The following is a 14344-nucleotide window of genomic DNA, read 5'->3' as shown; positions in this document are numbered from 1 at the left end:
TATATATATATATATATATATATATATATATATATATATGGATATGGATATATCCCAAGCAAATGACAGAGTGCCTATTAGTGAAATAAAGGCCAAGGCCAGAGTTCAATGATGCTTAGACAGCTGAGTATTAATACATAGAATATACAAATAAGTAAAAATTAAACACACAGAAAATCAAACCTTCTCAAAATAAAAAATACAAATGACCAAGAAATATATTTTATCACATTTCTTCATTATGTGCGCATGCACATACATGCATAGCAAAACCACTGTGTAGAGAAAAGAGGACAACTTGCAGATGGACTCTCCATCTACTATGTGGGTCACAGGGATGGGTCTTTGTTCCAACTTGATAGAAATCATATTTGCCTGCTGAATCATCCTGCTGGCCCAGTCATTAAGTATTGTAAAGGCTTTCAATATCCTTATCCATCATGGAAACTCAAAGAAAACTACTGTAAGATTCCATCTTGCCCTAGTCAGAATAGCTATTGTAAACAGTGGTGAGGAAGAAAGAAAAGAAGTAACCCTGTTCACTGCTGGTGGAATATAAACTGTTTTAGCCTCTATGGAAATTAGTGTGGAGACCTCAAAAACCAGAACTACCATTTCAAAAGCAGAACTACCAAATAAGAACAGCCTCTATAGTCTCATAAATGTGAACTTTTGGTCATACTACTTGAAAGGATTAGTAGCTGTGGCCTTGTTAGAGGAAGTGTGCCACTAGCTTTCAGGTTTTGAAGGTCCAAACCAGTCCCAAGTTCCCCCGCACACACACACACACACACACACACACACACACACACACACACACATTTTCTTCTTGTTGTCTTCAGATATGGCTGTAAAACTCTCAGCTACCATGTCTGCCTTCAAGCTTCCATGCTCCCTGCCATGAGGACAATGGACTAAACTTCTGAAACTATAAACAAGTCCCAATTAAGTGCTTTCTTTTGTAAGAGCTGCCAAGGTCATGGTATCTTTTCATACCAGTAGAATACTGACTAAGACATATGACCAAAGAACTCCACATTCTACTGAAAAGTTACTTACATATCCATGTCTGTTGATTCCCTATTTAAAATAGCAAGAAAATACTAAAGTCCTCTAAATGTTCACCGATAGGTGATGAAAGTGTGATTTAAATACACAATGTAGTTTTATTTAGCAAAAGTTGCAGAAAAATAGATAAATTTGGATATTATCATATTATGTAAGGTAACCTAGACTTAGAAAGATAAAATATTATCTGCATGTTGTCTTTCATATGCAGATCCTAACTTTAATGTTCTGTTAAGGTGTGTGTGTGTGTGTGTGTGTGTGTGTGTGTGTGTGTGTGTGTGTGTAGGTCATGAAGTTAGAAAGGGGGTCATGATAAGAGAAAAAGAGATGTTGGTGTGGTGGAGGTTAATAGAATGCATGAGACAACATGGACAAGAAGTTTCTTGGGTTAGAGAGGGAAAGAGAAAAATAGAGGGATGGAGGATGGGGAATGGGAAAAGGGAGATTGACCAACAAAAAATTTGAAAATGTCATAATGAAGCCTACCATTAGTGTGTTAGCTTTTGAAAAATATTTTTTAAAGGAGATAATTCCTCAACCTTTCCCATATAGCTAAATGAGCATAGCCACTGGAGAGGAATACAGCATAACACCAATAAGATGACCACTTGTCAACTTGCCTGTAGCAGTTAAATTTATGGCTGTAATTCTAACAAAATTATTGGTAGTAATGGTAAATTGTAAATTATAATGTTCCTAAGCATTCAAAATGTGAACTAACTTCAGTACAAATCGTGGTTTTGCCTATTGCTAAATATGTGACCTTAGTAGCTGTTCAACCTCTCTCTGAACTTCAGTCTCTAATCTTAAAACTAATAATAATCATATCTCAAAGGGTGAATAAATGGTGCTGATTATAGAACTTAGAAGGCAAAAAGAATTGATTAAATAATACTAGCAATCAGAACTGTCTTTCTTAATAGCAATGATGTTTTATATAGATGGTAATGTCAGAATAGGCTGAAAGAGAGAAAAGGGCAGACAGGGAGAACAGCCAGAATTCGTCCCACAGCGGTAAATACAGAGTGCAGGAGACACAGTAATGAAGCAGTTGATATATATTGATGTCCCAGTAGTAAAAATGAGATTGATGGGAAAAGCACAAATCAAATTTGACTAAGATCTGAGATGCAGAAAAGCATAAATATGAAATATATGAGAAATAAGACTGAAGAAGGCAATTAAATAAATTTTTGATATGACTATAAAATGTTACCATAACATCTAAAAGGCAAGTATCAGAGAGAAGATGGCAATGTAAAGTCAGTTTAGGGTAGGAAAGAACGAGATGCATACTTAAGAATTATCAATACAGAGCTAATCTTAAAAACATAGCAGCAATATGCTCTAAACATATGTCTTTAAAGAGGCAATAATTGAAATTCAGGGGTTGAGGAATCCTGAAATATGACCACACAGAGGAAGGTAAATTGATCAATAGAAGCATTTGAATACATGTATAACATGTTTCAAAAGTAAAACAGAATATGAACTTGAGTAGCATCTTAACAATGACCCAATATGTCCATGCAAAGGACAGGACCTTATAGGACCTTAAAGATATTTTTAAGTGCTACTCAGAACCTCAACAAATACTCAATTTAACAAATAATTGTAAAATAAAAGAAGTTTTGTGGGTGCCAGGGATGGAGAATATTTCAAAAGTAAAAGAATAACCATGTCCTTGAGCTACCAAGAAAAAAGAACTAGATATGACTTTAAACTACATCATTCCTTTACTGTTCACTAATTCTTTTTAAAAAATGGTAAACTGCTTGTCTATCAAACAGAGCCCTAGGTTCTAGTCCTAACACCAAATAAACTGGGTATGGTGGTACATTTCTGTGATCCCAGAACTAAGGGGGTAAGACAAAAAAAAAAAAAAGCAAAAACAAAAACAAAAACAAAAACAAAAACAAAAACAGAAGTTCAAAGTCATCCTTGGTAGCATAGCAAGTTTTGTGGGAGCCTGGGATACATGAGACACTGTCTTAGATTGACAGATGATAGAGAAAGACAGAGAGACAGATACAGATAGACAGACAGACAAACAGACAGATAGATGGTTAATAGATGATAGATAGATAGATAGATAGATAGATAGATAGATAGATAGATAGATAGATGATAGATAGATACTCTAACTTAGACCATAGGACACTGTCTTAGATTGAAAGATGACAAAGAAACAGAGAAAGACAGACAGACAGATAGATGGTTAATAGATGATAGATAGATAGATAGATAGATAGATAGATAGATAGATAGATAGATAGATAGATAGATAGATAGATAATACTCTAGTTTAGACATAGGACACTGTCTTCGATAGATGACAAATAAACAGAAAAATAGAGACAGACTGTTAGATGGATGATTAACAGATGATAGATAGATAGATAGATAGATAGATAGATAGATAGATAGATAGATAGATAGATAGATAGATAGAGATTCTAACATGACTATATAACCAAAGACTCTACTCTAAGCATGGATGATGGTGCACAAAAGCTGTATCCCTTAGCTCAGTGTTTTCATATGAGAAAGTTTTGTTTCTTTAGCGATTTTGATGAATTGTAGAACTTTAAAAGGAGCATCATGGATATTGTTAAGCTTTAAGAGTTTCTTGAGCCTAATGAGTTTGGGGGTTTGGTGGTTGTTGTTGTTGTGGTGGTGGTTGTTGTTGTTGTTGTTGTGGTTGTTGTTGTTGTGGTTGTTGTTTAGTTAGTTGGCTCATCAGTTTTTTGTTTTGGCTTGGGGTGTTTGTTTGTTTGTTCTTCCTCATTCTTAATGAAGCTCCCATAGATAGAGAATGTTTCAATTCAGAGAAAATGGGCACACAACAGATGCTCATGTACTCTGTGAAGAAAATCATCAATGGTTCCTGTAGATCACTGACGAACAGCCATAGCATTTCCCCAGACCAATACACTAAAGAAACAAAACTAGGTTTTCCTAAATAAGCCTTAGGTATTAAAATTTTTAGAATACTTAAATTTCAAATATGTGTACTGTATTTACATGATTTTCCCCCTCCCTGTCCTCCTTTAACCCATCCCTCCTACCTACAACTTCTCATATTTATGGCCTTGTTTGCTTTTTTATGTTAGTATATTTTAATTAAAATATATTACTTCCCCCTTCCCTTTTCTCCATCCAACCCCTCACATTCTCCTTTTCTCTAACCCATTCTATGTCACTCCCTTACTCCCTCTCAAATTAGTGACCTACTTTGATTATTATTACTTACTTGGGACTAGTGAGGTCATGGGTCTTAACAGTGAACCTATTACCACCACTTTACTAGATGAGCATAATTCCTAACACACAATTCCTAATGTATTACTACTACATTCCAAAGCTCATCCTTATACCCACAGGTAAGTATAACTCTTCCCTCTCATCAAAGAAGCTTCTCTTTACAACAAATGGAAGCCACTACAGAAAACCACAACTGGACACAATACAGAAATCAATGGATCACAACTTTGGGAAGCTCGACCCCAACAGACACATCCACAACATAATTCCTACGAAGAATTCTTGAGACTTTTTTTTTAACAACAATGCCAGATCACGTCACATCTTGTAGAAGATTTACAAGGTAAAATGTATTTCTTGAAGAAATTTAACAGAAATGTATCACAAAAATAATGGAAAGAAATTTGTAGACACAGCTGTCTCACCGTCAGTCTTGACTACAAGTAGTTCCACAAAGATTTTAACCATCAAATTCTTCTCTTAAAATATTTCGTTCCAGAGACATGTGTGCTATTTCATAAACTGAAACCTGCCATTTCTGTATTATAGATTCTATAATTCCCAAAATCATAAATTCTTGATATATATATATATATATATATATATATATATATATATATCAAGAGCATGCAATGAGTTGAAATAAAAAAATTAAGAAGAAAGAAAGAACAAAGAAACAAAGAAAGAAATAAAGAAAAAGTAATTGTTAACCACAAAACAAGAATTGAAGGTACTAAACCTAGGTTACAAAAACCTTTTCTGGATAAAGTGCTCCCTGTCTTTATAAAGTCTTTTCTTCCAGAACTTTATTCTGGTAACTAGCTAAAATCGTGAATCAATATAAAATTATGGCAAGATTACACTCTGTGGACTTGGTTCTGATTTGATTTCCTGTAATTATTAGAGTCTAATGGAAATGTAAACTCTCTTCATTTGATATTTTCTTCTATAGAATAACAATTATTAAATATGGTTTGTTTTTGGTAGAGTGTAGAGGTGATTTAGTTAACCTGCTTTGTGCTCCCAACAGGTTATCCATCCAAGAACTATCTGGGTTCTCAAATGAAAGACACACACACACACACACACACACACACACACACACACACACACACACTGACGGATGGACAGGCAGATGCACGCACCCATGCATGCACCCACACACTCACCCAAGCACTCACGCCCACATGTCTGCACTGATTAATTTTGATATGCCTTGGCTAGCTCAAAAGTTGGACCTTCCCATGGCTAGCAAACACTCCCCTCCTGTATTCCAGAGTTAACATCCTTAAACTCTATATTTCATCTCTGTACAGCAGACCCAATAGAAGAAGTGGTCACTTGGACCACTTATCCAAATTTCTTACATGGCAGGTCCATCCTACACCCCTTTCATGGTGAGTCTCCTCTTCCTCCCTCCTCTCTCCCAAGCCCAGGAATCCTAAAAGTCCTGCCTCTGTCTGCCCTACCCAACCATTGGCTACTGGCATCTTTATTTACCAATAGGAGCCAACTGGGGGCAGAGTAACTCAGTATCTTAGGTGCAGGCACTCAATAAGCAGTTTTGGGGACTGTACTGGATAGCTTTGTGTCAACTTGACACAGCTGGAGTTATCACAGAGAAAGGAGCTTCAGTTGGGGAAGTGCCTCCATGAGATCCAGCTGTAANGCATTTTCTCAATTAGTGATCAAGGGGGAGAGGCCCCTTGTGGGTGGTGCCATCTCTGGGCTGGTAGTCTTGGGTTCTATAAGAGAGTGGAATGAGCAAGCCAGTGGAGGCAAGTCAGTAAAGAACATTCCTCCATGGCTTCTGCATCAGCTCCTGCTTTCTGACCTGCTTGAGTTCCAGTCCTGCATCCTTTGGTGATCAACAGCAGTATGGAAAAGTAAGCCAAATAAACCCTTTCCTCCCCAACTTGTTTCTTGGTCATGATGTTGTGCAGGAATAGAAACCCTGACTAAGACAGGGACCAAAATTAACATTACAACACAAGCAGCATTAGGCCAAACCCACTTCAGTAAAGTAGTTTTGATATGGCTAGCAAACACTCCCCTCCTGTATTTTTAGTTATGTTTTAAATCCTCCTGTATTTTTTAGTTGTGGATTTCTAAGAGATTTCATTCCCTATTCTGAGTGTAAGTAATTTCAGATATGGCTATTACTTGGTAAGGATATGTTTGCAGTACTAAGAGCTTTCGGGTCAGTTGGAGTAAATAATTTAATCTCTTGTAAACCTTTGTTTCAGATTTCTGTAAAGTACCCTTCATTCCTTCCCGATGTAGTGTTTTCTGTATTGTTCTACAAAGACAGAGAGACCTATGTTAGGGTCAGTTAGACACCAGATAGGGATAGACAAGACACAGAGATGGGCAATAGGAATATATTAGAGAGATACACAACAGACAAGTCCAAAAGCAGATTATAGACAGACCGCACACAGAGAGCAGTGGGGAGCTCAGACTTGGGCTCACTGTGGGTCAAATTAATCCAAAAGTAAGTACTTTTTCTTTCCTTAATATGACATTGATGGTTTTGGTGCCTCTGGCTTTGTCTTTAGTCTATTTAAGGGACACAAGGTTACACTTTGAGAAGAAACATCACACTTAAGAAAACTGTCCCAGAAAGAACAATAAAAATATTCTATTAAACGTGCCAGACTTTTTTTTTTTTTAAGAAGGCTATAAGGGGGAAATTGTAGAAAACAGACACAGAGGGACAAGATTAACTGACAATGTGTAATAACCACTGATGTAATGGGTAATAACACTCATGTGCAATGGCACGGAAAATGATGTTGCAGGTAGTCACTGGGAATGAAAATAACAATAATGATGATACATTGGTAATTTGTAGTACTGATTTCTTGTCAGAAAAGACCTGGAAACAATGGTCCTCCAGAAGCAATGAGTTTCTCTGGCACCAGATTCACATTCCTGGGGTGTCATTTCCCTACTGAAAGAACCAAGATTCTTAGTGAAATGAATGACTCAGCTCTGAAGAACGAAAAGAATGTGATAAAGTCACAACATCTTGTCATACCAGATGGTAAGGAAGATATTAGAGACTACTATATTCAGAGACAAATTGAGAAGTCCAGAAACTGTCAATGCCTGGGATGATAGCTTACTGGTTAAGCATGCACACTGCTGTTGCTGAGCACCTGAGTGTGGTTCTCAGCACATAACTCAACCTATAACTCAAGGTCCAAGGGGGAAGTTTTTGCCGTCCCTTCCAAAGGTATTTGTGTTCATGTGAACATACCAACACAGACACATGTACAACTTAAAATAACGAAAATAAAATGTAAAACATAAAAATAAAATTCTGATAACAAAAGCATAGTAATTGTATTGGGCTGAAGCACATTAAATAAGTTCACACTAGTGAATTTATAAAGGAGGGGGATATAAGGAAACCAAATCATTGTTTTAAAATTATAAAAACATAGCTTTTTATTATAACTGTAATAGTAAATACAAGAACTATTCTGTTGAATAGATAGCACAAATAAAATGAGCACCAAAATGAATGTGATTAAAATTGGAGGGCTCTGAATAAAATTGAGACTGATGTCAATATTCTGGCCATGATTAGTACAGTTATTTTCAAAGACATTACTCTCTCCCTAGGAAAGAATTTTAGAAACAGGCTTCTACTTTGTGCTTCAAATTAAACTTGCAAAACAAAGAAGCCAGGACTTGCATTTGAGAGATAATGTGTATCATTTGTCTTTCTGTCCCTAAGTTGCCTCACTTGGCAAAACTTTGTTCCAACAAAACTCTTTAAAACAAGCATGTCAAGGCTAGCATGATGCATCATAGTGACTCGCTAACAATATGTAATAAACATCATGGCACTGAGAATGATGTTGCTGGTAGTTACTGGGGTGCCTATTGAGATCAAAATGACAATAAGGATAATACAGTGGTAGTAAAGGTGATAGCAATGGTCATAATGGTGATGATGATAAGGGTGGGTGGGTGGTGGTGATGGGTGGTGGTGGTGGTGGTGATGGTAGTGGTAGGGGGTAATGGTGGTGGTAACAGGTCTGTTGGTGCTAAATTGTTCATTGCCCCATTATATTCAAAGTTTCTGAAACTGAAAGATGACTTTTACAAATAAAAGAAGAATTAACACACTTGGGAAATAAAACATGATTCACAGAACAAGAGAAAACATGAACTAATTGTTACTTTAGTGACAACAATGGTCTCTAGAGTGACAACATCCCAGGAGATGATCCACACACTCACACATATATATAAACAGAACCCCTAATTCTTAGTCATATTATATCACCTTTCCAAATGACAATCTCCTTTTCAGGACTGGACTGGGTTCTTTAAGTAAATTTTGTGATAGATACACATCTGCATACTTCTAGAATTTACTGAATATTGAAGCCACAGACATTGCCTGAAATTTCATTTGAGACGCTGTTTCATTTCCTTTCAGCACAGGTATTTATCTACATGTCTAAAAACTATATGAGAAAATGTCTTCTCTTGTGAGCTCTTGTTTATAGTTTAGACAATTTATGACCATTTGTTGACCGTTACTTTTAAATGCTCTGTTCTATGTGATGTACTCTCTTCAGAAAAAAATCCTGAGCTTCTGAAAGCTTGATAATAATCGTTAATACACATAGGAACTCATGAGATATGTGTGGTCCTAGTTGGTCTTTTATATCATTAGAAAATTTAAGTTGTACCTGATAGCTAACACTGCTACCTGTATTTTCAGCACTTGATCAGCTGAGGCAGGAGGATCATTACAAGTTGAAGGTCAACCTGGGCTTTGGAGTGAGATCATGTCTCAAAAATCAGTAGTGGGGAAAAAGACAAGAATAAAAAGCTGCAGAAGAAGATTATATAAGCAAAAAAATTTCAGTCTAGCTGTCTGGGCTCATTCTACAAGATAGTATTCTCATCTACATTGCACTGGGTATATAACATGTACCCTGATCTGATTTATGAAGTATTTTCATCTCTGCTAATGGTTACTGAATATGTTTCTTATCATATTTAGAATTAGAGATCCCATAAAGAGGGATAGGTAATATTTTTAATTATTCATCATCTAGATAAAATTCATTTTGTAGTAAATAAAAATAATATTCAAGGTCATACCAATCTCTGATATGTCAATATGTAACTTTAGTTAAGCAACTTTCTATCACTAATTCAATATGAAAACCGTACATGTAACACATATGTTCTAATATTCAAAGCATATTCCAAAGATGTTAAAGATTCTCTTATACTTAAAAAAAAAGAAAGTCACTTGACTCAGTAAATAAAGCCATTTTCCATCAAACCTTACAATTTGAGTTTTATCCCTAGAACCTTTAAGAAACAAGGAGAAAGCCAATTTCTGCAAGTTTTATACACACACACACACAACACACCCCATCACACTCACTACACACAAAATCTCTTTTCACAAAACTGATACTATAAGTGACTTTTGAAAGAATGAGCTGCAGATGTGTCAATAATTAATAATTGTATCAAAAACAATTGCCATAATGAGATTCCTGCTGTGCCTGAAGAAATGTATCCCATGCTGTTCAGGGGTAGCACATACCTGTAGTCCCAGTGAGCAGGAAAAAGAAGAAGGGGTATCACAAGTTCAAGGATAACCAATGCTACATAGAGAGACTTAAAAAAGAAAGAAAGAAAGAAAGAAAGAAAGAAAGAAAGAAAGAAAGAAAGAAAGAAAGAAAGAAAGAAAGAGAAAAGAATACCTCAGATATGAGAATTTAATTCAATATGTATCACATCTACTAATAACAACACATGCTTCTTAGAAAAATATACTGTATATGTATATATAGTATGTAAAATTTGACATAGTGATAAATGGTGCCATGGTTTAGGATCTAAAAATAATAGCTAGCATTAGCTACAAAGAGCTTGCTGACCCTTCAATATGCAACTACTCACCAAATATGACAGGACAGCAGTAAGAAATACAGAATTTGGCCCTTTACTAAGCTTTAAGACCTCTGAAACCCTAAGAGCTGGTCCTTCTGTCAGCAAGAAGCAACAGTATAGAGAAAATATGTGTGCCACAGCCAGGATAGCTCAGCAAGTGTCAAATGCAGAAAACCAGCTGCTCCAAGCAGGGCAAGAACAGCCATTCACAAACTCCTTTTCTCGCACCCCACAGGCTTCCCACCCAGACACAATGGCTGCAGAGAATCAATCTACAGTGACAGAGTTCATCCTCGGGGGGCTAACTAACAGGCCAGAGCTCCAGCTACCCCTTTTCCTACTCTTTCTGGGGATCTACATAGTCACCATGGTGGGAAACCTGGGCATGATCACCTTGATTGGACTCAACACACAGCTTCATACCCCCATGTACTTCTTCCTCAGTAACCTGTCACTCGTGGATCTCTGCTACTCATCTGTCATTACCCCTAAAATGCTCATCAACTTTGTGTCCCAAAGAAACCTCATCTCCTATGTGGGGTGCATGTCTCAGCTATACTTCTTCCTGTTTTTCGTCATTGCTGAGTGTTACATGCTTACTGTGATGGCCTATGACCGCTATGTGGCCATCTGCCAACCCTTGCTTTATAACATCATCATGTCTCCTGTCCTTTGCTCTCTGCTGGTAGCTTTTGTCTATGCCGTAGGACTCATCGGCTCGGCAATTGAGACTGGCCTCATGTTGAAACTAAACTATTGTGAGGACCTCATCAGCCACTACTTCTGTGACATCCTCCCTCTCATGAAGCTCTCTTGCTCTAGTACCTATGATGTAGAGATGGCTGTCTTCTTTTTAGCTGGATTCGACATTATAGTCACGAGCTTAACCGTACTCATTTCCTATGCGTTCATNCTGTCCAGCATCCTTCGCATCAGCTCCAATGANGGCAGGTCCAAAGCCTTCAGCACCTGCAGCTCCCACTTTGCAGCTGTAGGCTTGTTCTATGGATCCACAGCATTCATGTACTTAAAGCCTTCCACAGCTAGTTCCCTGGCCCAAGAGAATGTAGCTTCTGTGTTCTACACCACAGTGATCCCCATGCTCAACCCCCTGATCTACAGCCTGAGAAACAAGGAGGTGAAGACCGCACTGGACAAAACACTGAGGAGAAAACTCTTTTGATGTAAATGCTGATCTTTCTTCATATAAAAGTAAGTGGTTATAAACACCTGTATGATAACCTCTGCAAGCTTACCCAACTGTAAACAGGAAACAGGAATCATTTCTCTCCATGGTCAGGCTCAAGGCCAATCCCCTTTTGCTCATTCTCTTCTTCTCTACTACTGTTTCTATTTATAATTACTCAATTTTAAGATAATTTTTATATTATTGGGTCTATATCATCAATATGAGGCCAATGGTAAGCAATTTTATAATTTTTACTACTGATATTTCATCTATTATATAATGCATTTGCTCATATCCACCTCCACCCTCTTTTGCTCTTTCATTATCACCCCCTATATATCTACCTCCCATTTTCATGTCCTCTTTTTTTTTTTTAATAACCAACTGCATCCAATGAATACTGTTTATATTCACATTAGTGTCTGGCCATGCATGGGAGCATGGGTAACCTACCAGCAAATCTCACACAAATTCATTTAATTAGTGGAATCTAAATTACTTCTAGGATACTAGTTGCAAGTGGTTCTGAGAAATGCAGTTTCCGGCTTGTTGACACTAAATAGAATGTGTATTAAAGGGTTAGTGAGACGGTCTCACTTAAAAAGCTTTTTACTCATTTTCTTCTGACCTTTCCCCAACATAAGAATAAATTGCTACCACTGTTGATATGCTCTGATTAGAATTAAAGACAGGAAAATATCTCAGAGGGAGACCTCTCGATGCAAAAAAAAAAAAAAAGTGGAATTCTGAATTAGAATGCATGCCTCAAGAGGGTGAGAGGCACTGAATACTTACATTGGTTTTAAATATTGTAATCTGCAAAGTGGGAAAAACCAGGGAAAGAGAACTCAGTGTTCCATACAAGCCAAAACAAGCAGATCCAAATCTGTAGAGCAGGTTATTTGCACAGAAACAGTGCTTCTCAGTTTAAGCTGCTCGCCAAAATAAAGTTCTGGAGAGAAGACTTGTGAAGCATGGAACACCTCACTAGACTGCCCATGGATTTTAGCCTAAGAAAGGTCTTTGTCACCAGAGCTATGACATTTAGTTTTTATTCCCTGGTTAGTAATGAATTTTCCCTCTTAAACTTTACCTTTTCATAGAGTTGACTCCACTAAGAACCACCAACTCTTGCCTTCAACAACAGCATCCTCATAGTGAATACTTTCCAGGGAAAGACCAGAAGCCTTTTCTCATTAGCCTTGACTTTACTTCAGTTTATTACAAGCACTAATGTATTTTTTCATTCTTTGGAATTGATCAATCTGATGGTATTGCGCAAATTGCTTTACCAATTGGATGAATTTTCTCAAAAATGTAGTTTTTAAAGAGAAGTTTATTTTGAAGGTCTTTATGAAACTGCCTATAATAGAAAGGAGCTGTGACAGACTCAACACCAAAAACAACTTTCCTCTGCCTTTGTGCTAAAACTGTTGTTTCTAACACACGCAAAAAAAAAAAAAAAAATCTCCAACAGTAGGCATACATAATATGGCATACATTACTGTTTTTAAAAACTTTTTAAACTGTTGGGCAGTGGTGGCACACGCCTTTAATCCCAGCACTTGGGAGGCAGAGTCAGGCAAATTTCTGAGTTTGAAGCCAGCCTGGTCTACAGAGTGAGTTCCAGAACAGCCAAGGTTGAATGAAACCCTGTCTCAAAAAAAAGCAAACAAACAAACAAACAAAAAAAAACCTTTTTAAACTAATGTTAGTATTTTCGTGATCTCAAATTGATTGAGGAAAATAAGGTGTCTTTCTTTAGTGTTTGATGTAGAGAGTATAAGACTCTTCACTAAATATTTACAAGAATTCTTTGTGAATAACTTCAAAATATACAAGATAATTCCTAAATTTATAGGCTTGCATTATGGATTTTTGTTGAACTATAGTCACACATCTTGTGGTCTTCAAAAAATAGTATATCCAACTTATAAAATGTATTATTAGCCCTTTTCTTCTTTTCCTCTTCTTTTCTTATGACTGAAGGTATGAAGCCAGTTCAACGATGTGTTCATCTGTGTACTAAATACTGATAGTGTGAGTGTGTGTACAAAGGCTAAAAAGGCAAAAATTTTTTTGGAAGAAGAGTTTGATCTACCTGAGACCTATAAAATACAGTCTTTAAGTGACTACGTAACAGTGAAAGGGTCTTTTGTACTAAGCACTTATAAGGTGAGTGACAAAAATGTAGGAGAAAACTAATTCAAGGTCATTTCCAGTCCTTCCTCTTAGCCACTCAAGAGTACAGCTGTCCATCACTCCTAAAATGTCCACCCTCTTGAACATCGATGAAATTCCCTTTTTCCCTTAACTATCTTCTAAATAGTCTCAATTCCTCACATATACCTTCTATTTTATTTTTTTGCTTCTGGTCTTCACTAGAGGACACTGTGTCTGACAGTATCGGCCTTGCCTACCACATTCACATAGCTGGTGACTAATGACTCCACATCACCCAAGCCTTCCCCAGCATCTCTGCTGTCAACAAGCTGATGCCTTTTGTGCACATGTTAAGGGAAACTTTCAGCAGTGACTTTTTTTTTTTTTTTGTAGCTTTTCATCTAAGGGTTAGACCTTATGAAGTTTCCTCCATCTATATTTATCAGCTGATGTCATTACACAGGTCTTGTTGAGGTTGTCACCATTTTATAGGTGCAGCTTCATTGCCATATCCAAAGATGCTACCTCTCACAGCAAGTACCCTGTTCCACTAGCTCATATAATCTTTCCACCACTCTTCCATGATGATCCCTGAGCCTTAAATATAGTGTCTACATGTAGTTGTGAATCTTTGCCATAGTATCATATGTGAATCCCCTCCTAGTTAGCAAGCCTTAAGACTTTGAGGTTGTTGTCATTCCCTAGCTACTGTGAGAAAAGTGG

The 14344-nt window shown here is 36.9% G+C and overlaps 1 protein-coding gene across 1 annotated transcript; it reads left to right on the top strand.

Moving 5' to 3' along the window:
• Positions 1-10447: 10447 nt before the first annotated feature.
• Positions 10448-11522, top strand: LOC110328247 (olfactory receptor 151). The gene has a single exon (XM_021207675.1). The coding sequence runs from the start codon at positions 10523-10525 to the stop codon at positions 11450-11452; it is 930 nt and encodes a 309-aa protein (XP_021063334.1). The 5' UTR covers positions 10448-10522; the 3' UTR covers positions 11453-11522.
• The last annotated feature ends 2822 nt before the right edge of the window (positions 11523-14344 follow it).

This window comes from Mus pahari, chromosome 10 (assembly GCF_900095145.1).
Source record: "Mus pahari chromosome 10, PAHARI_EIJ_v1.1, whole genome shotgun sequence".
Classification (NCBI taxonomy): domain Eukaryota; kingdom Metazoa; phylum Chordata; class Mammalia; order Rodentia; family Muridae; genus Mus; species Mus pahari.
The sequence above is the reverse complement of the archived record's forward strand: the minus strand, read 5'-3'. Positions and strand labels throughout refer to the sequence as shown.